The sequence below is a fragment of the Protopterus annectens genome, chromosome 6.part0, assembly GCF_019279795.1.
Source record: "Protopterus annectens isolate FY-2018-M chromosome 6.part0, PAN1.0, whole genome shotgun sequence".
Lineage (NCBI taxonomy): Eukaryota > Metazoa > Chordata > Ceratodontiformes > Protopteridae > Protopterus > Protopterus annectens.
In genome coordinates, this window is record NC_056737.1 from 762,481,967 (window position 1) to 762,507,019 (window position 25,053).

Sequence of the window (25,053 nt, forward strand, 5' to 3'; positions counted from 1 at the left end):
ACTTAAGGAATTCTTCACAGATGGAGCAAGTCTTGGAAGACGACCTAATCTAGTTTTCATTCATGAGGGTCTGCCCTGGTCCTGCTCAGCTTGTCTGCCATTCAGTTTTACTTTGACAGAATGTAGGATGCCTGTAGAGTGAGATTGTGCTGTGAAGCTATATCCCAAGATAACATGGATAGTCTGCAAAGGGGGGTATGACTCGGTTCCCCTTGCTTTTTGGTGCACCACATGACTGTGGTATTGTCTAACCACTTGAGTTCTCTGGGACCAAAGATATTTCAAAAAGTTGAGTGCCTTGATCAGGGCAAGCATCTCCTTCATATTTATGTAGTTGCGTCTGTCTTTGGGGTCCCATATCCACTACACTTTCATCCCTGCTGAAACTGCTTCCCAAGCAAAGTCGAATGATTTCTGGTGAGTGACTGCTTTGGAGCAGGGAGGGAGAAGGGGAGACTTGGATATAAGGATATCTGTTGTCCCCACCAAAAGATTTCTCTTCTGACAATCTCAGCACTGGGATTAGAAAAGGATAAAGGGTGCTGATGCTTGGACCAAAGAGATTTCAGATACCACTGTGGTGTCTTGCCAGGGGTATTGTAGGATCATAGGAGGTTAATAGGATGTCAGCCCAGAGGTCATTTCAAGCCTAGCCATTTCATCCCAATGTAACACCATAGAAATATTACTTAATACCCAAGATTGCCTTTAGCTATGGCTGCCCATGTCCAGGAAGGTTGTGGTTGCTATTCCAGGTAAGAATTTACACTGCCCCATCCACTCATCCAGGTTTCTCTTTAACAGTGTCATAGAGGTGCTCTGTTTCACATGAATAGGTAGCCTATTCCAAAGACGCAGCAGTCGCTGAGAGATAGATCTGTCCCTCTAGCATGTTCTGTTTAAGTCTCAGGCCATATTTAGATTCTTGGAATGGGTAGCCCTAGTCCCGTTTGATTTACAGATATGCAGTGAGTTCATTAGGTTTGGGTCTGACATTGCTCTGTATGCCAGGCATAAGTCTCCCCTAAGAAGTGCATAAGATTCAGAGTATAGTGACAGGGACTTTAGTCAGTTTGTGTATGGCATGTGCTGAAGACCCTTGATCTTCTTAGAAACCTCTGAGGTCTCTCCATTTGTTGCAGGTGCTTTGTATGGCACATGCCGAACGGGGCATTATACTTAATTATAGGCCAGATTAGTGCTGAATAAAGAGGGGTTCTAACCTCTTTGGCTCTTGAGGTGATGCCTTTACTAATCAAGTGTGCTACATAGAAAGCTTTCCTTACTACAGTAGACACATGGTAGTGAAGTTGATGTTGCAGTCAACTTGTGATCCCAGGTCTCTTAGTGAGTAGTTAGGGTATTGTGGATTTGACAGTGCAAAGAGACATTGCTTGTGCCGAAGGGAATGATAATGCATTTCTTTGTGTTCACTTTCAGACTGTGTCTAAGACAACAGTCATTGATTTGTGTAAGACCCTCCTGTAGTATGCTGACATCATTTGAGGATTTAGTAATTGCACCCAGTTTGCAGTTGTCTGGATACTTGGTCAGCCACAATCCCTTAGTTTTGACCTGAACTTCTGAGAAGTATATACCAAACAGTGAGAATCATAGATGCCATGAGACCCAAAATCCTGAGGTATTCCCATGCAGTGACCAAAGTCTGAATGTAAAACCTTAGAAATAGCTTTAGATAAAGATCTTTTTTCTTCCACAAGAAGAAAAATAAAAAGCTCTTTGAACTGAGGTGTCTGGATAATAACCCAGGAATACAATCCTGTGTGCAGAAGTCAAGAAAGACTTTCAAATGTTCTCTTGGAATTCCAGCTTGTATAAGAGACCTCTCAGCCAAAAGAGAGATTCCTGATACTTTGAAAAAGACTCTGCAAAACTAGTCATCTAAATATGGAAAAATATGGATAACCTATAGCCTGCAATAAGCTGTAACTGGAGCTAGCCACTTTAGACTATCCACTGTACCAAGAATGTTCATAAAGAGTATGTGACTCAGATGCATAAAATGTTAATAAATGTTTGAAGTCTGGATGAATACGGATGTGCAGAGGGCTTAGCTAACCTCCAGTGCATAATGACTGCAGGTGCCAGGAAACTTGAGAGAAAGAAGAGGTAACATTTTGTTAAGTGACATAATTTTGAAGTTTGGCACTATCACAAAAATGTTTAGGAAAGAAAGACCCATACATTGTCTCCAAGAATTTTATTTATTTGGTACTAGGAACATCCTTGAATAAAAACCCTTACCCACCTATGGAGGAGGAACTGGTTCTATCACTCATTGGGACAGCATGTGATGAAAATCCAATGGAAACCAAAGAATTTGATCTGGTGGATGAAGAATGACCCCACCCCCCCAGAAAGGAAGAATTTTCTCCCACTGCCATCTGGAACCTTCATGAATGATTTTCAGAACCCATTTGTTTGAAACTATCTAATACCAAAAAGAAAAATGGAAATTCAGACTTTCTGGAAGAAAAAGAGGCCAGGGTTGGAAGGATTTACAGGGTCTCTTGGATTGTATTTCATACTTGTTGGACTGTCCTTGGTTTTAGGAGGTTTGAGACTTCTTTTTGTAACCCGTTTGCCATTTCTTCTTAAAAGTCTGTTACTTGTATGTTGTTGAGACTGTTTATTCTGTTTTTTGGCAAAATTAGTTGAGAAAATAAAAAATCCCTTGGAAAAATTGGAAAAGGAGAGCTGAAAATCGTAGAGATTCCCTGAATCAACTTGCCCATTTCTTGTCGATATTTGATCACCCCTGCAGCAGAGGGGCCAAACACTACGTTTATCCAAGGAAGAATTTAAATCTCATTTTAATATCATCTGGGAGATTGAGACAGCAGCCACACACAGCTCCTCAAAACAGTACCAGTGGTCATAGCCATGGAAGCAGTATTAACAGAGTCATACACGCGCACATTGTAAACAATGAGCATTGACCTGTGCAGTAGAAGAAACTAAGTTATTTAAATCAGATTTGTCTTCACAATAAGAAACTGCAGATAAAGTATTCCTCATACTTTCAGAGTTTGTCAGAACAAATGTTAAAATATGAGCCTGACAGTTCAAATTGCTGGAAATCAAAGTTGAAGAAGTATACACTTTTTTCCCATACCTGTCAATAATTTTCTCATCCTTATCAGCAAGAGTAGGATTGGAATTGGCTAAGTGCCTGTTGCAGCCAGCAGTTGGATCAACTAAAACTATAGTAGCTGGGTTAGGTTTGAGTATAGTGTATAAAATTTAAGACTGATGAACTTTATACATCCTATCTGCCTTTTTAGGGGCAGCTTGCTGACTTTCAGAAAAATTCGAGACAGTAACACACGCATCAGCTCAGATTACAAAAGAGTTGCAGTCAGTGTAAGTCTGCCTTGATTCCAAAAGACTTGCTGTCAGTATAAACAAATGATTTCTGTGTAAAGCTTTACACTGAGAGCAAGTCTTTTGAAATCAGGGCCATCCTCTAAAGCATTCAGAACAGGAGAAATATGTGTAGGTTATGGAAAATCATTCTGTAGCAACTCATAGTATTTTCTCATGGACTGAGAAACCTGAGTGTTCTCCCACTGAACTAACTTGCACATTTTAGCAATAGTCTCAGAGAAAGAGAAACCCACACTTAAAGACTCAAAAACTGAGCTATCCTCTAAGTCTGAATCATAAATCTGAAGAAAAAAAACTGTATCTGTTCCTGCATCTTCCTGCTCAGATTCAGAATCCTAAATATCTTCAGGAAAAGAGGAATCATTTACTTTTACCAGAAATTACTTTACAAGAAGGATCAATAAATAGCCTGAATTAAACCCTGAGCCAGATCCAGTAAACTACTCCTATCCAAAAAAAAAAAAAAATGAGGAGAAATAGATATATGCTTTGTTTTGTGTTTCTTTTTGACAGGGAAAAATGAGGCTAACAATTACTAATGGCAGCAGCAACGTCCTCAGGAATGGGCAAAGCATTCTGATATAACAAGGACATTTTTTTATATTTGTTTACCGGGAAAGTCTGACTTGGAACAAAGCCAGTTTTCAGCTGCAGAGGGCTTAGCTAACCTCCAGTGCATAATGACTGCAGGTGCCATACCAGAGGGATCCACAGTAAAAGTCGAGTGGTCTGAGGTACAACAAACTGCCACAGCAATCAGCCACTTGCAGATGAGGCAAATTACTGGCCTGCTGTGATGGCAAAGGCTATTTGCTTAATTTTTCTTTTTGTGGCTAGAAGAAGGACTAACTGTGAGACTGGTAGTCTGTTCCATGGTCAAACTGAAAGTAGTGCCTCTTTCCTGGGTAAGATGAGCAGCAGTTGCTGGTAAACAGTACCAGTCACAAAAGTTACTTTTTTGACAGAAAGTCACAAAAAGCACTTTAAAACGCTATACCAGCCCCACAAAAGTAAAATGAGCACAATTTCTCCACAGTAAAATGAGCACAATTTCTCCACAGAAAAAATGTTTACAGTTAGTTTATACCATTTTTAAACTGACTGAAAAACTGAGTGCTCCGCTTACAACTATGTTAGTCTCGAGACATTGTGTTAAAACACAATACCCACAGCTTTAAAGTAACTATCATGAGGAGGAAAGTAATACAACATCATCAAAATGGAAGGTTTTCCCTCAAATGGAACTTAGCTGTCCAAGTAAAGGAAAGCACAAGTCAACCAGTGATCCTCAAAAGACTCAGACGAGCATTCTCTTTGGTGGCAGTAAAGCGCAAAAGAAGAACTTTTGTGCTCAAACTTGTTGTTAAAGCTGCTTGATAGTTTGGGCACATGGAAGGTGCCCTGAAGCTTTGGAAGCTGGCTGGCTGTTGCATCCTTGGCAGGATATAACCTGTATAGCAAAGACTACTAAAGCTGTGTTCATTCAAACATCATAAGTTTCATGATTTACTGTTACAACAGTAGATCTTTGAAGAGAGTTCACTGTAAGTATAGTTACTCCAGCTGCGCTTTCTGTGTCTGTCAAAATCTTCTTTTCTTTGTTTGGTCATTTTCCTATTTATACAAGAAAGTTCAAGTGCAGAGGACTGTTAGGATAAGTAAGGGTGGGAATGTACTTTGTTCATGACTCATATTGTTTCTTTTGTTCCCATGCTTTTGCTTCCGCCCAAAAAGGTTCATGTGCTCCTGTAGAGACAAGAGCCATATGGCTCATTTTTCTGAGTGCCTGAAGTAGTGGTGTTATCTGTAAGGGATCTGGTTTTCTGCACAACACAAAGATCCCCACTGTTAATGACTACAGCTACTGAAAAGTTTGGTATGCACTGGTCCTTAATTAGGGCATGTCACTCCCCCTTGAAGCTGTGTGGTGTCCACTGGGAATTGTAGCAGAGTATGCATCCTGGACATGTGTGGCCAACCCTCCCCCTAAGAGAGGCTATCAGGTGCTGCTTCATCATCTCCTCACTATTGACCCACCTTCTGCAGCACCTGAGCCACAAGTCAAACTCACAACAACTGAAGTCATAGTCTGAGCTTTATTCCTGTGTATCACAGAGCTGTCTAAATGTGTATCTTGGTAGCTCTTAAAGGTTATTTGACTTGCTTGTTTTGTCGGGTACTGTTCATCCTATGATCTTGAAATTCTTAGTTCATTCTTAGCTCATTAAGTTGCAGTCTGTGCAGTACTGTACTGATAGCCGAAGTAATCCTGCATGATTTCTTAATGTGATTATATCTTTAACATTAATGAATTAACATACAGGGTATGCTAAGGCATTCCCAATGATGGAGCCTGACTTTTGCAGTACCACTGCTACTCACACATATACTGTTCATTATTCAGGTACCTGTACCGCCAATTCTGGGGTTTTATCAGCTCAAAGATGAAGAATCACAAGTAAAGCTGGTAGTCAACCTGAAACTTCATGAAAGTATCAAGAATGGTTTTGAGTTTTGTGATGCTCACATACCACTTTTTAACAGGTAAGAGTCAGCTTTAATATGTTGTCCTCAAAAGCTCATACTAGGCTGCTAGACTCCAGGTTCTCAGCTTACAGAATCACTTTTCAAACCAAAGCAGACCAAAGGATTACACAGAACTCGTTTTTCTGAGGGGAAATATGAACATATTACAGATTTCTTCTTTTTGATTTTGTTTTTGTATGCAAAAGCATAGTTAAGTTGCCATGCAAAAACTATGAAACATGCTAGGAGATAGATTTGTGATCATTAATTGTAATTTAAGCAATATGTCATGTTTAAGTGTGAGTAATGCAGGGTTTACTCATAGCTGTGTGATGTGGTCATGAGGGCAATTGCTATTACTGTATACAGGAACATTATTTAATAACATCGTCATATTATACAACTTAATTTCTGTTCACTTGCTTCTAGCTGTAGTGTCTGGGAGCTCATTGGATAACAACTGCACATGTATAGTCCCACTTTCATGATACTTGTACAGAACATTCCCGTTAGTGTAGTAACAAACACTTTATTTTTTATTTTATTTATTGTGTTCAGGAAGTGAGGGTTACAGGTACAGTACACATGCATCCAGCTGTCTGGGCCAGGATGCATGCATTCAGTTTACACAGCTCAGTATGAATATTTATTTAAATTAAACATCTATGTATTTTTGTTTTGGGGAATTGATACGTGTGGGACTTTTATTATTATTTGTTTGCTGGCTTACTTAGTTCATTTATTTGATTAGTAGCATAGAAAAAGTAGTATTCATAATATTTTATGTTTTGTGGCTGCTTTGACCTGTGTTTTGTCATCACTCTAGAACTTCAGTCTACTGGAGTAGTGGTAAATTTTAGCAGTGAACATTGATTTATTTGTCCAGTTGATGTTTGTCTTGTTTGAATTATATTTTAATGTTGTATAATTAGAAATGATACAATGAAACCAAATAACTCACTTTAGTCCATTTAAATTGTCATACATTTGCCTTTGCTGTCACTTTGGTACTTGGTAGTATTTATATTTAAATAGTCAAAATGATAGTTTCAAGGGCTGCTTGTATTTGTTTTGAACAGTCACCATTCTGAAGGCAAGTATTCTGGCAAATGTGACTTGTAGAGGATAGTGAAGTGAAATTGAAAAATAGCGTGCAGTATTTATCATTTCTGTTAGTAAAGTGGGCTGGTATACCCTCTTAACCTCTGCTCCGATTTCTTAAAGGTGAAAGGAAGGGTTAAAGGAGTGTGCCAGTCCCCTTACTAACAAAATGTACAGTTCCTGTGCACTGTCTGTGGTTAGTTAATGTAGTAATTAACCACATTGTTTATGATGGAGATTATTTAAACTATGCAGATTTTATGTGATTAGTATAACTGAACAAGATGAGCAAAGCGCATAAGTTTTAGTGGGTTCAATTTACATTGTCGAAAGGGCTGTTCATTGAATGCCCTTTCATCGCCACGTAAACACCGAACTACCAGAACATCGAACGGCCATTAAGCGAATTTTTTACCAGGGGAAAAACTTGCTTGGCTGTCGTCAGGAATTTGCCCTTTCCTCAACTGTAGTGCGATCTCGAAGTTGGTATATTTATTTGGGGTGGGCACAGACTTTCGTAGGGTGTGACAGTTTGTTTTCTGTGTTGTTGACCAAGCAATTTTTTTCCCCTGGGAAAAAATTGCTTATGTGGCCATTCGAAGTTTTGGTAGTTCGGTGTTTACGTGTTGATGGAAGGGCGTTCGATGAATAGCCCTTTCAACAACATAATATAGACCCGTTTTATCTGACAATAATGGAGCTAGGAGTTAAATCATGATAACAAGGGAACATGAGGAAGTCCTTATTTTGAATTTCACTTTGCTTTCATTTTGTTTAATGTACATCAGAGCAGGTGTATTGAAAATGATTAGTGGTGGACAGGGCTAAACTTTAAAGCTTATCTTTACGATGAAATGTAAACTTGTTGATTTTGGTGCCATTTAAAGTTCATGGAAGGGATAATACTGCATGCTACAGGTGTCTTCTTAATTTTATTTACAAAGTAGTTTATATACAGATTTGTTTCCTCAGTTTTGTGCTATACTTTGCATTTTATTTGCATATTTTCATTTTAGTATATCAAATTTAAAGTTAAATTAGCTTACATCAGTCAAGTTTGCACATAAAAATAAAACGCATTTCAGTAAAAGAGTTGGTAATCAACTGAATGTGTGAAATTACATGGTCAGTGTATCTAGTTTGCAGATATAACTTATCCTAGGGTTCTTAAATTGAAGTTATACAGGAGTTGTGTTAGCATGTGACAGATAACAATTGCTAGTATCTGGAGGTGCTTGCTTAAGAAAAATAAAGACAAATCTATTGCTGGTCTTTATTATTCTTGGTAATTTTTACATCCACCTGAGTTACCACCAAGTAAAGCAGATGGGACCTTAGTTTAACATCTCACCTGAAGGACAACTCGGGACTCTTCCCCTCCCAGATAAAATCCTTTAACTCTTGCTATCCTCATCTTCTCCTCTGGTCGATAAAAATATGCCTGACCTCTGTGTAAAACTTAAAGGGACTAAAAACATTTTCACTGCTTGTATCTTGTTCTCTATATCCATAAAACAGAGTTTCCAGTTTCTCAAATTTTGTATTATCTTTTGTGTAGGCTCTTCCCACATGTCTTTAACTGCTACAACAGAATTTTTAACCCATCCATCTAAGTGCTTCATTTTATCACATCCCTATAAATATGGGTATTGCTAAACCAATTTGTGCATGGGTGCATAGTTTATAGCTGTTGCCTTTATCTACATTAATTTTGTATTCCGAAAAAGCTTGAAACTGTCTCAGAATGTTCCAGAACACTGAAATGTCCTTTTCTGATTTTATCAGGTACAAAATAATATCATCTGCAAGCAAAGTCAACTTTTCTTGATTAAATACTCAATTGTATTTATTCTGATTGTTAGTAGCCTGAATAAATTGTAACTGTTATTCTAAGCCTTTTGGTTTAAGCACTTAGGCTTCAGGCAAGTTGTTTTACATTAAGAAGGATTGTGGTCTGCACTCTTGTGGCAGGACAGGTAGCTTACATCTTTCTAAGTTGGGAGTTGCTGATTGAAGGCTTAGTGTCTGTTATTCTAAAAGTGTCTTAGTTCTGGTTTAAGCACGTGGGCTTCAGGCCAGTTATTTTACATTAAGAAGGTTTGTGGTCTGCGCTCTTGTGGGAGGAGAGGGTAGATTCTGCCCTTTTGAGCAGGGAATTTCTGGTTAAACGCTTATTGTGCCTGCTTATTTGAAATGTTTCTTTCTGAAATTGGTACGTCTTGTTTTCTGATCCAGGCCATCTTTTTTTGGAGAAGGTTCCCCTGCATCCTAGTGGCAGGAGTGTGCAGCTAGAACTTGTCTGATTGAAGATTGCTGGAACAGGGCTCAGTTTCGAGCTTTTTTTGGTTAATTGGTTAATTTGTTTAAATCAGTTTGCTCATTTGCTACTGTTATATTTTAAAAAAAAAGTTATTGCTTGTTTTCCTGCCTTTCTTGTTACTAGAGTAGTCCAGATACATATTTGCTGTATTCAGGACTGTATTATAGTTTCTGAGTTCCCCAGACCTTTCTGTGTTAGAGGGAAGGCTCTCAGCTTATCAGTGGGAGTGGTAAGCACTAGGTAGCCTATCTACCACAAGAGGAGTGGTTTCTAGAGCCCTTTCAACTTTCTGCTTTAAAAGCCCAAGTTTGCATGTCATGCAGCGCCACTAAGCTAGGGTAAACTATTACTGGTGCCAGAAAGTCTGCTTATCAATTTTTCCCTTAGATTTTGCTAGTTCTCTTCTCTCTTGCAATTAAATAGCTTATTCGCCTAGCACTTCATCTGGTTTCTTGTAGCAATTATTGTAGCACACATAAGTGCTAACAGCACTAAATGTCCTATAACTAAACAACTCTAGTACTTATTAATAATAACCATCCCTCCTGGCATAAAGGTCATTTCCCTGTGCTTTCTCCTATTAACCTGGTGAACTTGGGTATTCCGAGGCAGTGTAACAACTGCCTCATGTACACAGATAACCCTCTCCTCTTACCTCCCAACACTCAGACTTGTGAGAGATGCACTTATATATCCAAACTGGAAGACATGCACTCTCCAGCCAAGACTGGAATAGCTGGTCAAGAGGAGAAGGTCAACATCTGCAGCACACCACATGGAACACATAGCCCTTCAGAACACTCACCATTGCAGCTCTCACATAAAAATACAAACCACACACCCATCTTTGTAGAGGCTCTCAATAGAAATCTACCCAAACAGCAGAGACCTCCAAATCAGAAATGAACTTGACCACCACAACACAGCACAAATCACAAGACACATAGCTCACCTACACAGTGTGCCCCTCAACCTCAGCCCCTAAGGCAAAACAGCTTGCCCAATACACTAATTGTAGGTACTCGATAGTGAGGTACACTAATGTCCCATTCACTAGGTTGAATAAGAAGGTAACAGTCAGCTGTCTGTCGAGTGCTAGGATGTGACACATAACACACGCACTCGGATCACTCCACAACAAGTACAAGTATGACTCTGTCACTGTCCATGTGGATATGAATGACCTGAGATGTACTTCTCTGGACTACATGAAGAGACATGGAGAAGCTCTTGGATTATGTGGCTCAGGCAGGTATGACCCTAGTCCTGAGCAGCATCCTACCGTCACCCAGAATGATACTGCAGTCCAAGCAGAAAATGATTGACTTCAACAATTGGCTAAGTGTCTGGTGTCATTCTAAGGGGATCCAGTGTCTGTCTGCTTGGGATGACATAATTGACAGACCTCAATGCTTTGTCAGAGATGGCCTGCATCTGTCACACCTAGGTTTCCAGATACTGGCTAAGGCTCTTGCCACCCCTATAATGCCTTTTTTAGGTGGTGTTCCAAAGATCACATTACCGCTGTTATAGCTATAAATAAATGCAATCTGAGGGCATGCTGCTCACTGCTAGAAGTCTAAATCTCAAGATGCTCTCACTCGAAGCACTCAAAATGGAGAACATCGACATTTGTGCTGTAATGGAGACCTGGTTTAAAGCAGCAGAAAGCACCCCTGTGCTACCAGGCTATAACTCATTCCACACCTTTTGGCCCCAGAAAGTGGACTGAAGCTCTAAAGGCGGTGGCATCTCCATATTCATAAAGGATATGCACACTGCCAGACTAGCAGCCCAGCATAACGCATCGGAGATGCTTCAGGTACAACTAACAGTGAGTAAGATGGCGATTCAGGTCGTAGCCTGCTATAAGTCCTCATCCATGTACCAAGATTGTCACTCCACGATGTTCTTCATATTTCACTGTTGCAGTCATCACATTTCGGTTATCCCTGCCAGGGTAGCCCTCAGTCGGCCCGAATACCAGAGGCTTAGTATTTCTGTATCTGTTGCTGTTGCTTCAGGACTGACGTCAGGTCATCAGTAGTATAAAGTAAGGCGGTCGACACCATTACATCAGTCTTTCTTGCCGAGGGGCCCGAAGCAGATGCAGTTCGTACGAGTGTCAGTCTGTCTCTACCTGAGTTTCGTTTTCCGAATTGAAGTTGAAGTCTTCTAAAGCCAAGTACCCCATTGGGGATCCTTTTTTCTTGTTCTAACCGATGTCAGGAAAAGTTAACAATTGTCTCGCCTATGGAAAGTAAATACCACACCGAGACTTTCATTCTTATTGCGTCACTTGCTTAGACCCAGACCACGACGTTCCCCGCTGTCGCATTTGTGCTTTGTTCAATGCCAGAAGTATATGTTGTCGGGTCCTTATGTAGCTAGATATTTTCACTGTTAGTCCTCGATTTCTGATATGGCTTCAGTAAGCCATCCAACATCAGATCTTCCAAAAAAACATAAGGATAAAGACAGAGACAGACCGCACAGGTCCAAACCTTCTGACGATGCTTCCGTTAAGCTAGTCGTCAGTTCTCCGGTCCTCAGTGAGGCACTTTTGCAGCCCCTGATGCCCGCTTCTGTGGATTTGCAGGCCGCTACCGAGACCCATTTGGAGTCTGGTATGCCACAAAACTCTTCATCGACTAAGGATCCTGCAGTTGTCTCTACCTTAGATTGGTCCAGAGCCACTGAGCAGGGCACCGGCTTCCGAGGAAGTACTTTGCACTACTGATTCTCGACACAAACCGATGACTTCTTTCACATCTTCTGTTCTTTTGAAAACTACCGAGTTTCTAAGGCCCAGGGTATGAACTGCACCCAAGAAACCGACGACCCCATCTCAGGCACCTGCTTCCTTGCCTCAGTCTCAAATGGTTAAAATGGCGGAAGACCTTATAATGTTGATCAGGGGAAGCCAAGCTACCCCTTCCAAAAGAAAGAAATTTGTGCCCAGTAGTCTTATCTGAGCAAGAATCCGATGACTCTGATGCCTCTGAATATGAAGACATGCAACCCCTATCTGCTTATGAGGATTCTGATGCAGAGGAATCCATTCCTTCAGCCTCTCCACCCAAAGATTTTTCCTTTGGGGAAACCCTTCATACTTTAACGGAGCATTTCCAATGGGAATGTCAGGACTGCCCTCAGACTAAAAAGAGACTCAGGGGAATTTTTATATCTTCCACAGCACAGACCCCTGGCCATTCCTCCTTTCCTGGATGTTGTGGATGATGTTTTCATGGAATCTAGTTTAACTCCTGACACCCTCCCTCCCGCTCCCAGGAAACCTGACAGGTATTACAGAGTCCCTGACTCTCACAAATTTCTTTTCAAACATCCTACTGCTGACCCTGTGGTATCTCCCAAGGGCCTAAAGGAATTAAAGCAACTTCTGCTAAGAATCACACCCCCTCAGATAGGGATTCTGGAGCATTAGACAGATTGCGTAAAAAAGTATACACCTCTGCCACTCTTGCTATTAGAGCACTAAATTGTCAGTTCCATATGCTAAAATTCCAGCAACATACCATGGAACTCCTCAAACAAAAAAATATCGACTTTTTTTGCTTGTGCAGAAAATCGAGTTGCAAGACTTAATTCATTCTGCAAGTCAAGTAACTAAGCGCACCTTACAGTGTGGTTTTGATGCCCTAGAAGCATCTTGTAGGGCAGCAGTTAATGGTTCTGTCTTTAGATGGCATGCTTGGCTTAAAGAACAGCCCTTGCCAGATCATGTCAAATCTAAACTATTGGATGCACCCATGCACAAAGACAACTTATTTGGCACCAAGACAGAGGAGGTATTAAAAAAGATGGAAGAAAAGGCTAAATCTATGCAGACAGTTAAGGATTTCCTGCAGGTCCAGCCACCCAGGTTCAGTAGGCATTGCCCTTCCAAATACTGGTCCTTTCCTTGCCCCCTCCAGGTCAGTTCAGCCCAGATCCTGGGGAAACAGAACCCACCCCTAGACAACAGCCACAGGGAATGCAGAGATCAAAGCAAATGAGTACCTCCACTTCTAAACCAGGGAGTGCAAAGCCACCCCCTCATGGTAAGAACTCACAGTGACTCTCCACTTCCACCTCCCCTCCCTCTGCCCACCTGCACTTGCCCCTAGGAGGAAAATTCTCCTTCCATGCAAGCACCTGGGCTACCATAACCAATGACCGCTGGGTCCTCAACATAGTGTCGCAGGGATAGAAATTTCCTTTCCACATTCTACCAACCCCAAAAGGGTTCCCAGATATATCTCCAAACCAGTGGGCAGAGGCCAGAAAGCAAGTCCTTTCCCTGCTCTTCATGAGGGCAATAGAGCACATTCTTGCAGAACAGATAGGCCAAGGTTTCTACTCCAGGCTCTTCCTGGTACCCAGAAAAGAGGGCACCTGGTGCCCCATCCTCGATTTCTCCATTCTAAACACCTTCCTGGTGATACCAAAATTCAAAATGCTCACCCTTCAGCAACTACTACCTATGCTCTCCAAGGATGCCTGGCTAGCCACCCTAGACCTAAAAGAGGCCTATCTACACATCCCAATCAGGGAATCATGCAGGAAATATCTACTTTTCAGGGCAGGATCTCTACACTTTCAGTTGTCTGTGCTTCCCTTTGGCTTATCTACTGCTCCCAGAGTTTTCACAAAATGCCTGGCTCCTGCCATTGCTTTTTGCAGGCAAAGAAATATTCAAATTTACCCATACTTGGACGACTGCCTAATTCAGGCAGACAGTCAGGAAAAGCTGCAGAAGCACCTGGCCTTTGTAAAGGACCTACTGACCTCCCTAGGGTACACTATCAACGAAAATAAATCCAAACTAGTACCCACCAAAAAAAATATATTCCTGGGAGCAAGCCCGGACACAGCATCCCAGATGGCATTCCTTACACCAGAAAAGCAAACTTACCTGACAGCCTATTTCTCTCAACTAGCCACCAGACCCCAGTTATCTGCAAGGAAAATCCTGCAAGCTCTGAGGTTCATGGCATCTTGCATTCTACTCATTCCATATGCCAGACTGCATATGAGGAAACTTTAATGGTACCTAAAAAGCCTTTGGTGTCACCACTCTCAAGACCTGGAAACTCTTATACCAATGATACCTTGTCTAAGGAAAGATTTCTTTTGGTGGGCAGCAGCATGCTACCACAACAAGGGACTACCCTTCTCACCACCCCACACCATCCAGACCCTCACCACAGATGCATCAGACTATGCCTGGGGTGCACACCTGAACGGCAGGTGCATACAGGGCCAATGGAGCCCACATCAAATACATCTGCACATCAACCAAAAAGAGACGTTAGCTGTCCAGCACGCATTGACAGCTTTCAGACCACTTCTCTTCCCAGGGGCTCTACTGATCAAAACAGACAACACCACAGTGATGTAGTATATCAGCAAGCAGTGAGGGACTCACTCCTACCCTGTATGCAGGCTCGCAATGACCATTTGGCACACAGCCTCAGCCATGCAACTACACCTGTTAGCAGAATTCCTGCCAGGCTCTCTAAACTCTCTGGCAGACTACTTAAGCAGAAATCTTCTGGACCCACACAAGTGGCAGCTAAACCAAAGAGCCTTCACCCTTGTAACTCAGAAATGGGGCACCTCGAAGGTAGGCCTTTTTGCTTCCCACTCCAACCATCAGCTTAGCAAGTTCTGCACCAGGGAGCCTCACTGCAGGGCCTGGAAAGTGGATGCTCAATCTTTCCAGTGGGTCAACCTCTTGGTTTATGCATTTCTCCCACTACCTCTCATTACTAGGGTACTGCTCAAAATAAAGGAGGAAAAACCAAGGGCAATCCTGAATGCCCCAAACTGGCCACGCCGGCACTGGTGCCCACTGCTGCACAGCCTGTCCTCTCTGCCCCCATGGCATCTCCCTCAGATCCCAGCACTCCTGACCCAGAGGGAAGGAGAATTCATGCATCCCCAATTGCAGACCTTCAATTTGGCAGCCTGGCTTATTCCCTGACCACTGTACAAGCTGCCAATCTCAGTAAATATTTTCTAGATGTTAAACGTGAAGTCCGACGCTCTAGCACTAGAAAGTCTTATGCTGACAAATGGAAAAGGTTTTGCGCCTGGATCCAGGCTAAGGGAGCCGATACAGCACAGCACTCCCTACCTCTCATCCCGGATTACCTGGCTGAGATTACCTGGCTGACCTACTACACAGTGGTCTGTCCTTTTCCACTATTAAAATTCATGGCTCTGCTATCTCTGCTCATTTCAACACTGAGCAACCTCTTTTTCCTCACACCCTCTCATCAAACAGTTCCTCAGAGGGGCTAGCAACTTGAGGCCACCCAGAAGAGCACCTACCCCAGCTTGGGACCTAAACTTTGTGTTAGAGAAACTCACCCTGTCCCCCCATTTGAACCAGTAGTTTCAGCAGAATTAAAGTTTCTCTCATGGAAGACAGCCTTGCTTCTGGCCATCACTTCAGCAAGAAGAGCATCCGAGCTACAAGCACTAATGGCTGTAGAGCCCTTCATCAATTTCCATGCTGACAGGGTTTCCCCTCAGGACTAACCCATCCTTCATGCCAATAGTGGTGTCCAGTGTGGCTGTCAACCAATCCATTCATTGCCCACCTTTTTCCCTAACCCACAAAACAAGGGGGTAAGAATACTGCACTCTCTAGATGTGCGCAGACAGCTCAGATTCTATCTAGACAGGACTAAATCATTCAGAAAGACTGATTAGTTGTTAGTCAGCTTTGCTGCAGGAGCAGAGGGCAAAGCCATATCCAAACCAACCATTTCCAAATGGCTAGTACACTGCTTCCATTTTTGCTACAAGCAACACAGGAAACCTCCCCACAAGGGGGTCAGAACTCCCTCTACCAGAGCAACCTTCACCTCTTCAGCTTTCTTCAGAGGAGTCCCCACCAGGGACATCTTGGAGGCTGCAACATGGACATCTGTTCATACCTTCACCAAGCATTACCACCTGCCTATCTTCTCCAAATCCAGGGCAGGCTTTGCCACTGCAGTCTTGCAGGGCATCCTAGCCAGCCCCCAGTCTTCTTGACTGCCTCCACCCTTTTCCTCAGCTTTGGGAATCAACCCAAATGTGATAACTGCAACAGTGACATAAGAAGAACATAGTACAGTTGTGTACACTTACCATAAATGTAGATGTTCGAGTGTATTCACTGTTGCAGTCCTGGTTTCCCTCCCTCCATCCCCCTTTCTCTCTCTCTCTCTCTCTCTATCTCTTATTACAAGGACCTTTTTGGCATTTACTGGTGTGGTTCTTCCACCATATCCTGGCTCCCACTTGGGGGCTCCTGACGGTTAGGGCAAGAAAAACGGATGTAACGGTGTCGGCTGTCTTACTTTATACTACTGACGACTTGACGTCAGTCCTGAAGTGACAGCAACTGAAGCAGAAATACTAAGCCTCTAGTATTCGGACCGACTGAGGGCCACCCTTGCAGGGCTAACCCAAATGTGATTACTGCAACAGTGAATACACACGGACATCTACATTTATGGTAAGTGTACACAACTGTACTTTCCTAAGCACCGTGGAAACTATTAGGGTCCAACCCAATACTGTCATACTGGGTGACTTCAACTACCCCTCCATCAACTGGGAAAACTAGTCATGCACCAATACAATTGCCCAATGCTTCCTGGAATTCATTAATTCCAATGCACTGGACCAGCTCATTCTTACCCCCACTGCTCATTCTTACCCCCACTAGAGGAAGCAACATCCTTGATCTGGTTAATAGTAACATGGGCAACCATTGAGCACCACCAATAATCAATTCCAAGTCAAAGTCAAGTCAAGTCTAGTCAAATCTAATCTAATCTTTCCTTCTTCAAGTATTTTTCTTACTCTTACTTCTTTTTACATGTTTTTTTCCTGTAATTTCTTCTTTTTCTTATCTTGTCTTTCTTATTGTAAATATTTGACATGACCTGTAACATTCTATATTTAGTGTTACATTGTAATATTCTTGTAAATACTTTCTGTATTTCTACTGTTAAATATTTTTGCTTAATTCTATTCAGAGATTTTCTCCCTGGGCCACCACTAAAAATGGCCTATGCCCAGTTGGACACCCCGGTTAACAAATGTCAAACAAACAAATTCCTCCCTGGTTAGATCTGACCACAAACTAATTACCATGGAAATCCACATCTCACCCACAGCATCAGCAAAGGCAAAGGCAGCCACCATGAAAAACTTCTCCAAAGCTGACTTTGGGCTCCTAAAAACAGAGGTGGCTAACTTCACGGCACCCATGCAAATGGAAAATAGGTGCATGACCACTGAATCATACACCAATACACTGTACAAACATGTACATAAATGCATAAAACTAACCATACCCAACAGAACCAAGACACTCTCCTCCAAAAAAAGAAGCCAATCTGGTTGGTCCCCTGCCATTAACAAACTCTACAACAGAAGGAAGAAACTGTTGCAGAAAAAGGTGAAGTCCCAAGACTGGAAAAACTCTCTTATTAGCCAAAAGTTGAGATCCCTCATCAAAACCTCTAAAGCTAGCTATGAAGGCAGAATCGAGGCAGACACTAAAAACAACCACAAAGTCTTCTACAGTTATATCAAGAATCTCCATGGCAATACCCAGATTTGCTCTGAGTTACTGTACAATGGTACCTCCTATACTAAGCCAACAGATATTGCCAACATACTGGCCAACAGATTCATTGCCAACTTTACCCCCCCCCCCCCAAAGACCAATCACAACACCGGAAGAATGCCAGGCACCCAGCATTACTGCAACACAGGTTAAAGCTGCATTGTCCAAGGCCAAGAATACAGCTTCCATGGGATCCAACAATATCCCTGGCTATGTTCTACATGAACTGCAAAGTGAACTGGCACCACACCTGTGTGCCCTGTTCAGTCACAGCCTCACCTCAGGCTTTGCCCCCCAGAGAATGGCACACTGCTACAGTCATCCCTGTCCATAAAGGAGGAGTGACTACAGACTCTGGGAATCATCGCCTCATTAGCCTGATGAGTCTGATATGTAAGGCTATGGAGCGCATCATCATGGACCTAATTAACAAGGATATAGGGAATCTCCAAACTCTGGATCCCACGTAATTTGGTTTTGTGAGGGGTAGATCATGCCTGCTCAGCCTGGTTGACTTCTTTGAGTCAGTCACCAGAGCTGTGGATGAGGGCAAGGCAATTCATACAGCCTACCTCGATCTGGCCAAGGCCTTTGATACCATTCCCCACTCAGGAATTATTGATAGACTCACCAAGCTAGCTATCAACCCCTGTATCACTAGGTGGGTTGCAAATTGGCTCACAGATAGAAGCCAGAGTGTGAAAGTAGCAGACTCCAAGTCAGACTGCCGACCAGTCACAAGTGGAGTCCCACAGGGATCAGTCCTGGGTCCTCTCCTGTTTGGCATCTATTTCTCAGAAGTCCAGGCCAACATGGAGAGACTCTGGCTGACCAAGTTTGCCGACAATTGCAAGCTGGGAGCCATTATTAACTTGCCAAGTGCTATAGACATCCTACAGAAAGGCCTCACTGAGACCAACGACTGGTGTTGAAACCATGGCCTTAAGCTTAATGCCAAAAAATGCTTCATCATTCCCTTTGGGAAAAACTCAGTTCCCACTAATTACCACATTGATGGTAGCCCACTGAACACTGAATGCATTATAAGAGATCTGGGGACACAGGCTGACAGCAACCTCTCTTTTGACCCCCGCATTGTCAACGTGGTCAGAAAGTCCTTCTATGTGGCACATCTCATTACCAAGGGTTTTGCATCCAGGAAAAAAGAGGTCATCATCTCTCTCTACTCTTCCCTCATTAGACCAATCATAAAGTGTAATTCCCCATTTGGCATGTACCTCACTAAACACCTGCAACAGCTGGAAAGGCCACAGAAGTACCTCAGGAAGAGGATCCTATGCCTTAAACACATGCCCTACATGGACAGACTTAAGAAATTCCAGCTTTTCTTTGTCTTATATCATCTATTAAGAGACAATCTCTGCTTGACTTACAAAGCCATGTCTGACCCAGCCCTGTTAGAAATGTTACACCTAAAGAAATCCCAATCCCTCCGCACCACATGCTCCAGGGACCTCAACCTCATTACCACAATCAACGGAACATGCTGGAGGGACAGGTTCATAACCCAGAGACTGCCCATGATCTGGAATAGACTTCCCATACATGTCAAGCAGAGAACCTCACTGGCTCTTTTCAAGAGAAATCTTGATGAGTGGATGGGAAATAGAAAGTTCACCCCGGGGATCACTTCAGTGGCTGTACTTGATAGAGACACCGGGAACTAATGGCGGCATGATGCCAGGGCACTTCTATGGGATAGGCTTGCAAAGGCTCCAGGGCCGTTGGCCTAGTACACACCTATGAACCATACCAATTAGGTTCTTGAATTTCAGAGTCTCTTATTTTTTTTGCCAATAGTTCTAAATATAATGCAAATGAAGGGGAAAGAGAACACTACCAATCTGGTTCCTCTGCTCAGACAGAAGTTATCAAAAGGGACCCCCCCACTTTAATTTTTGCCTCTGATCCCTCATATATCCTCCTAACCAACCTTATTATTTTATCAGGGAATGCAAATGCTTCCATAGCCGCACTCATAAAATCCCAGCTTACTCCATCGTATGCTTTCTTTGCTTCAAGACCCACAAAAAGCAGTGGTATGTTCCTACATTTTGCTTCCCTCTGGATCAGCATTGTTGTATTAATGTCAAATGTTTGCCCCATCTTCACAAATCCACATTAATCCATATCTATTAATTTTGGCATCACTTTTGCCATTCTTTTAGCCGTTATAGACATAAACACTTTATAGTTATGGTTTAGAAATGAAATGGACCTATATGAAGCTGGATCTGATGAGTCTTTACCATTTTTAGGTAATATAGCCACCACCGCTTTCTTCCAGGGTGTTGGTGCTTCTCCTCCTTTTAAAGTACTGCTAAACAAAACCATCTAAATCTTTATCACTTTCTCCTCTCCTAACCTCTAGATTTCCACAGGAATACCATCTATTTCTGGAGACTTTCCTGTAGCTTGGTTATACATCATTATTCTATCTTATCTCCTCCTATCCTAACTGTTACTAATTGAGCCTCACCTTCCTCTATCATTGGCATATTTACTTCTTCCATAAACATTTCCATTTGTACTTTTTCTTGATTTCCACATTTCTCTGCTTTATACAGATTTTTATAACATTTCTGAAATATTTCTAATACTTCTACAGGATCTCTGGTTATTTTTCTAGTTATAGGCTCTCTAAGCTAAAGCTGTTGTGCTCTGGAGTTCTTATAAAAACAAAAGTTGCTTATCAGCAATCTTTCTAAACTCATGCATGTTATCAAAGCAGTCCCTTATTTTCTTTTTAGCACTCTGCTTTTGCGGCTGTTCTTGTAGTGTGAGATTCACCCTATTCTGCAAAACTGTAACCTTTGTCAGTCCTTCTAAATAATTCTTGTTACTTCTTAACCATATCCATTTTTTTCTTTTATTTCTATCTTATTTTTATGCTGCAGTTTTGTTTTATTCCACTTCTTTGCTGTATTTTCTGAAGATATTTCTGTCTTCCCTAACTCTCCTGTATAATGTCCACTACTCATTCTTTGAATTCCTCTCTGTTTAATAAATAAATGGGGAAGCACCAGTATCTCATTTTTATGTTAGTTATTATTGGTGCATGATCTGAAATGGTTACTGGATGCACATCAAAAGTCTCAATTAAATGCACACTTCTGTGAAATATAATTTCTGTCTTGCCTAGCCCAGTTTTGTACCTTGGGGAATATATGTAAATTCGCTCTGAGCTCCTACTGCTGAATTCACTTCTTCCATACCAATTTTTTTCATAAATGTCTTGAATTTTTTTTTTATATTTTGTTATATTCCCCCCCCTCCAGATACATCTTCACTGTGCAAATTAAATACCAGTCCTCACCTATAATGAAAGCCGATTATTTCTCCCATAATTTTCTTAAGTTCCATTATAGCAGTTTAAGGTAGAATATAAATACATGGCAGCATAATCCTCCTCCCTAGCCAGTAGCCCCCTTACTGCTACAAATCTACCATTATTATATTTTTTTCATCTTGTCTCACTATTTGAGCTCCTTTAGCAATGAAGATAAGTACTCCCCTTTTCCTTTGGTCCAGATATTCTACTGAATAACCATCCTGAAATCCTTTCTATGTCAAATTCACATGCTCAGTTCTATCCAAATGTGTCTCCTGTAGCACAGCTATTTGCACTCTGCATTTTTCATATAGTTAGTTACTCTTCTTTTTTGTATATACCTGTGAGACCTTTCACATTTAAAGGAAATATGGAAAGTGTTGTTGTTATGATAAGAAGTCATTATTCTTATCTGTTGTGTAAAACATTTTTTTTAAATGTCTGGTTTCAACTTTTGTGTTACATGCATACACTAATGTTTGGCAGGTTAATCGTTTATACAGTTGTTTTCTGTCATATCCATTTGAGCCTGTGTCACATCTTACAAGACTTTTTGTTTTAATCTATCGGTTTTACCGACATAGAAGGCAGGGCAAGAAGAGCATAAGACGAGATAAACTACATGTTCCGTATCACAACTAGCACTGACATCAAAACTAAAAAAATTGAGATGTATTGGGATGTATAAACATGTTCGATTCACATATAAATGTGCAAAAATTACACTTATTACATGGTTTGGTGCCTAAATGACTTCTATTTTCATGGAATGAAGTAGCATTAGTATAACATAAGAGTCTATGTAAATTCTTCTTGTTTTTAAATAAAAATTGTGGGTATTCACCCACAATTTCCCTAATGTTAGGGTCAACTGTTAAAACATTCCAATTCTTACACAAGATGTCTCTTATTTGGTAGAAATCATATGTGTAGAATAATGAGATTTTTTGTGTTGGTACATTGACACTGGTGGCATTGCTTTCTGTAGTTTAATATTCATTGCCCTGCTCTGAAAAATAAGGGCATGCCCTATCTAATCTAAAGTTCTCTATACACTGAAAACCTATAGAAATTTCGTCTTCTTTGTATTTCCTTGTTAATAATCTTTTATGGAGGGTTACCGATTCCGTTTCAAAACTACCTGGCATAGGGTTTAACCTAGATGCCCGGATTGCCTGACCTTTAATAATATTGGTAAAGACATATCTAGGATGCATACTTTCCCTGTGTAATAATGTATTTTTGTAGCAAGGTTTTCTGTATACACATGTGTTAAGTTTACCATTGCTAAGGCATTCAATATGAACATCCAAGAAGGGGATACTACAAGCTGAGACTGTCAAAGTAAATTTCAAAAAACTAGTAAATGAATTGATTTCTTCAAAGAAACTATTCAACTCATCCTCACTACCATTCCAAAGAAGAAACAAATCATCCACAAAACGTCTATAAAATATGACATGTTTCTTGTAAGAGGGTGAAGTAAAAAACTTCTGCTTTTCCCACATAGCTATGACTAGGTTGGCGTAGCTGTTGGCACAAGATGTGCCCATAGCTACGCCATCCTTTTGAAGGAACAATTCATCATTAAAAAAGAAAATATTGTTTTCTAACACTGTCTGTAATAACAGGCAGATCAAGTCTATCTTGGTGGCTACCATATCAGTGTAGTGCGACAAGTACTGCTGAATACTAACTATACCTAATTGGTTAGGAATATTAGTAAAAAGAGATTTAGCATCCATTGTAACAAGCAGATAAGGGAGAGTATCAAGGAGATTTGCGGTTTCCTTATACAGGTCCAACAAAAACCGTTTGGAATCCCTTAGAAAAAATGGATTTAGATCTACTACTGGTCTTAACATTTTTTATACAAACACTTACAGGGGTTCAGTAATCCAACCTCTGCCTGCTACAATGGGTCTCATTGATGGATGTATGGGATCTTTATGTACTTTGGGTAATGCTTGTATAGTTGGAATCAATGGGTTTTCAACCCATAGAAAATTGTACATTTCAGATGTAATTGTACCACTTCTATTCAAGTCATCTAATGTATTATACACCCTAAGAACATGTTCTTGTACAACATGCAAGACTATAGGTATATAAAAAGTAGAGTCACTCAGCTTTTCCTTCATATAACTATTATATACTTCTCTGTCTAACACTACTACTGGGCCACCTTTATCAGCTGGTCTGATTGAAATGTTTCTATCGTTCTTAAGATTATTTAGTGCCTTTTTCTGTCTAAATGTTAAATTACCCTTCTTGGAATAAACAAATGGTTTCTTTGATGTAGAGTAGATATCCTCTTCAACCATTTTGCAAAAGGCATCCACTAATGGATGTAAACTAGGAACAAATACACTAGGTTTATGAAATTGTACAAGTTGTGTATTGCTAGCACCATTATTAAAAAGCAATTTTAATTGCAAATTACGAGCAAACAATTTAATATCTAAAATGGTGTCTGTCATGTTACTATTGGTAGTAGGTATGAACGAAAGTCCTTTGTTTAGGACTTCTAACTCATACTTGTCTAAAGGTCTATGTGAAAGATTTAATACTAAGTTATTGTCACTTTCTCCCACATTTTCTTCAAAGTGGGTTCTTTCAACTCCCCTCCCAGGGCTTTCCTTTTTTGCCTTCCCCTGCTCATAGAGCGACTTCTTCTTCTGTTGTGTATATTGGAAATTGGCAAAGGGGTAGGGTGTTCTACAATCCTGGGAGTATTAGAGTGTGGAAAAGTTTTTCTGTGAGCTACTGGTTCATTATTTGGTGATGTATAAACAACAGGTAATTCAGAAATATACCTGCTTTGTTGAACAGGCTCAACATTATTAACTCCACCATCACAATTCTCTGAATTAACACTATTAGAAGCTTTAATAGTTGTATTGGATTCTAAGTTCAGATTTTCTTCTACTACAGAATTCACAGTACTATTAATATCAACATTTAATTCCATATTCCTATTAACAACATCATGGACTTTAAAAGCTTTTATACTATCTAAAGAGTTCTTACTACTATTAATAGTGGTAACACTTGCAGCATTTGAACCCAATGCATATGACAAACTGTTATTGTTGGTATTATTATTCTGCCTGTTAGTATTACCATACCTAGGCCAAGTAAAGACTTGGCCATGTGAAAAATCGTATACATCTCTTTGGAGCTTATGTTTCTTCTGTTCTAATAATCACTTTTCGAACAGAGAAACACTATCTACCAATCGATCAAATAATGGCTCAACAACAGTATCATTAAAGTTTTGATATAAGTCAATCTGTTGCTTTTTAATGAGTTCTTGTAGTCTACTTTCTTCTGGTGCAAAAAACTCATTGAGAAGAGTCATGTAACTAATGCTCACCTCAATGTTAAGCTGTTGCCAGTGATACAACAACTCAGGGTAAGTGTTTCCTGTTGTCGGCATCTTTAAGATTCTGAGCCCTCTGGGAATTATCCTTTTCTTAATACATGCTTCAAAATGAAAGCGTTGCATCTGGAGTCTTTTCATTTTTAATAAATTAGTCTCCAGTGTTGAAAACGCGGCATTTAAAGCTTCAAAGTCAACGTTACTAGAAGGCTCCTCACTGCTAGTGGCCATGGCTTCAAAGTAGAGTAACAGATTGACGTCACCGATGACACAGTCCAAAAATCGGCTGTGAGGCGTTTTATCTCTTGCAGCCCTATTAGGATTATAAG

At 40.9% G+C, this 25,053-nt stretch overlaps 1 protein-coding gene across 3 annotated transcripts in view; it reads left to right on the forward strand.

Annotated features, from left to right (window-relative positions):
• The window catches only part of AP5M1 (adaptor related protein complex 5 subunit mu 1), an 857,482-nt gene that overhangs the window by 386,281 nt on the left and 446,148 nt on the right, over nucleotides 1–25,053 (forward strand). For all 3 annotated transcript variants that reach the window (XM_044074440.1, XM_044074442.1, XM_044074441.1), the window contains one exon: nucleotides 5,813–5,952. In XM_044074440.1, coding sequence (XP_043930375.1) covers nucleotides 5,813–5,952 — 140 coding nt within the window. The remainder of the gene's footprint in view (nucleotides 1–5,812; nucleotides 5,953–25,053) is intronic.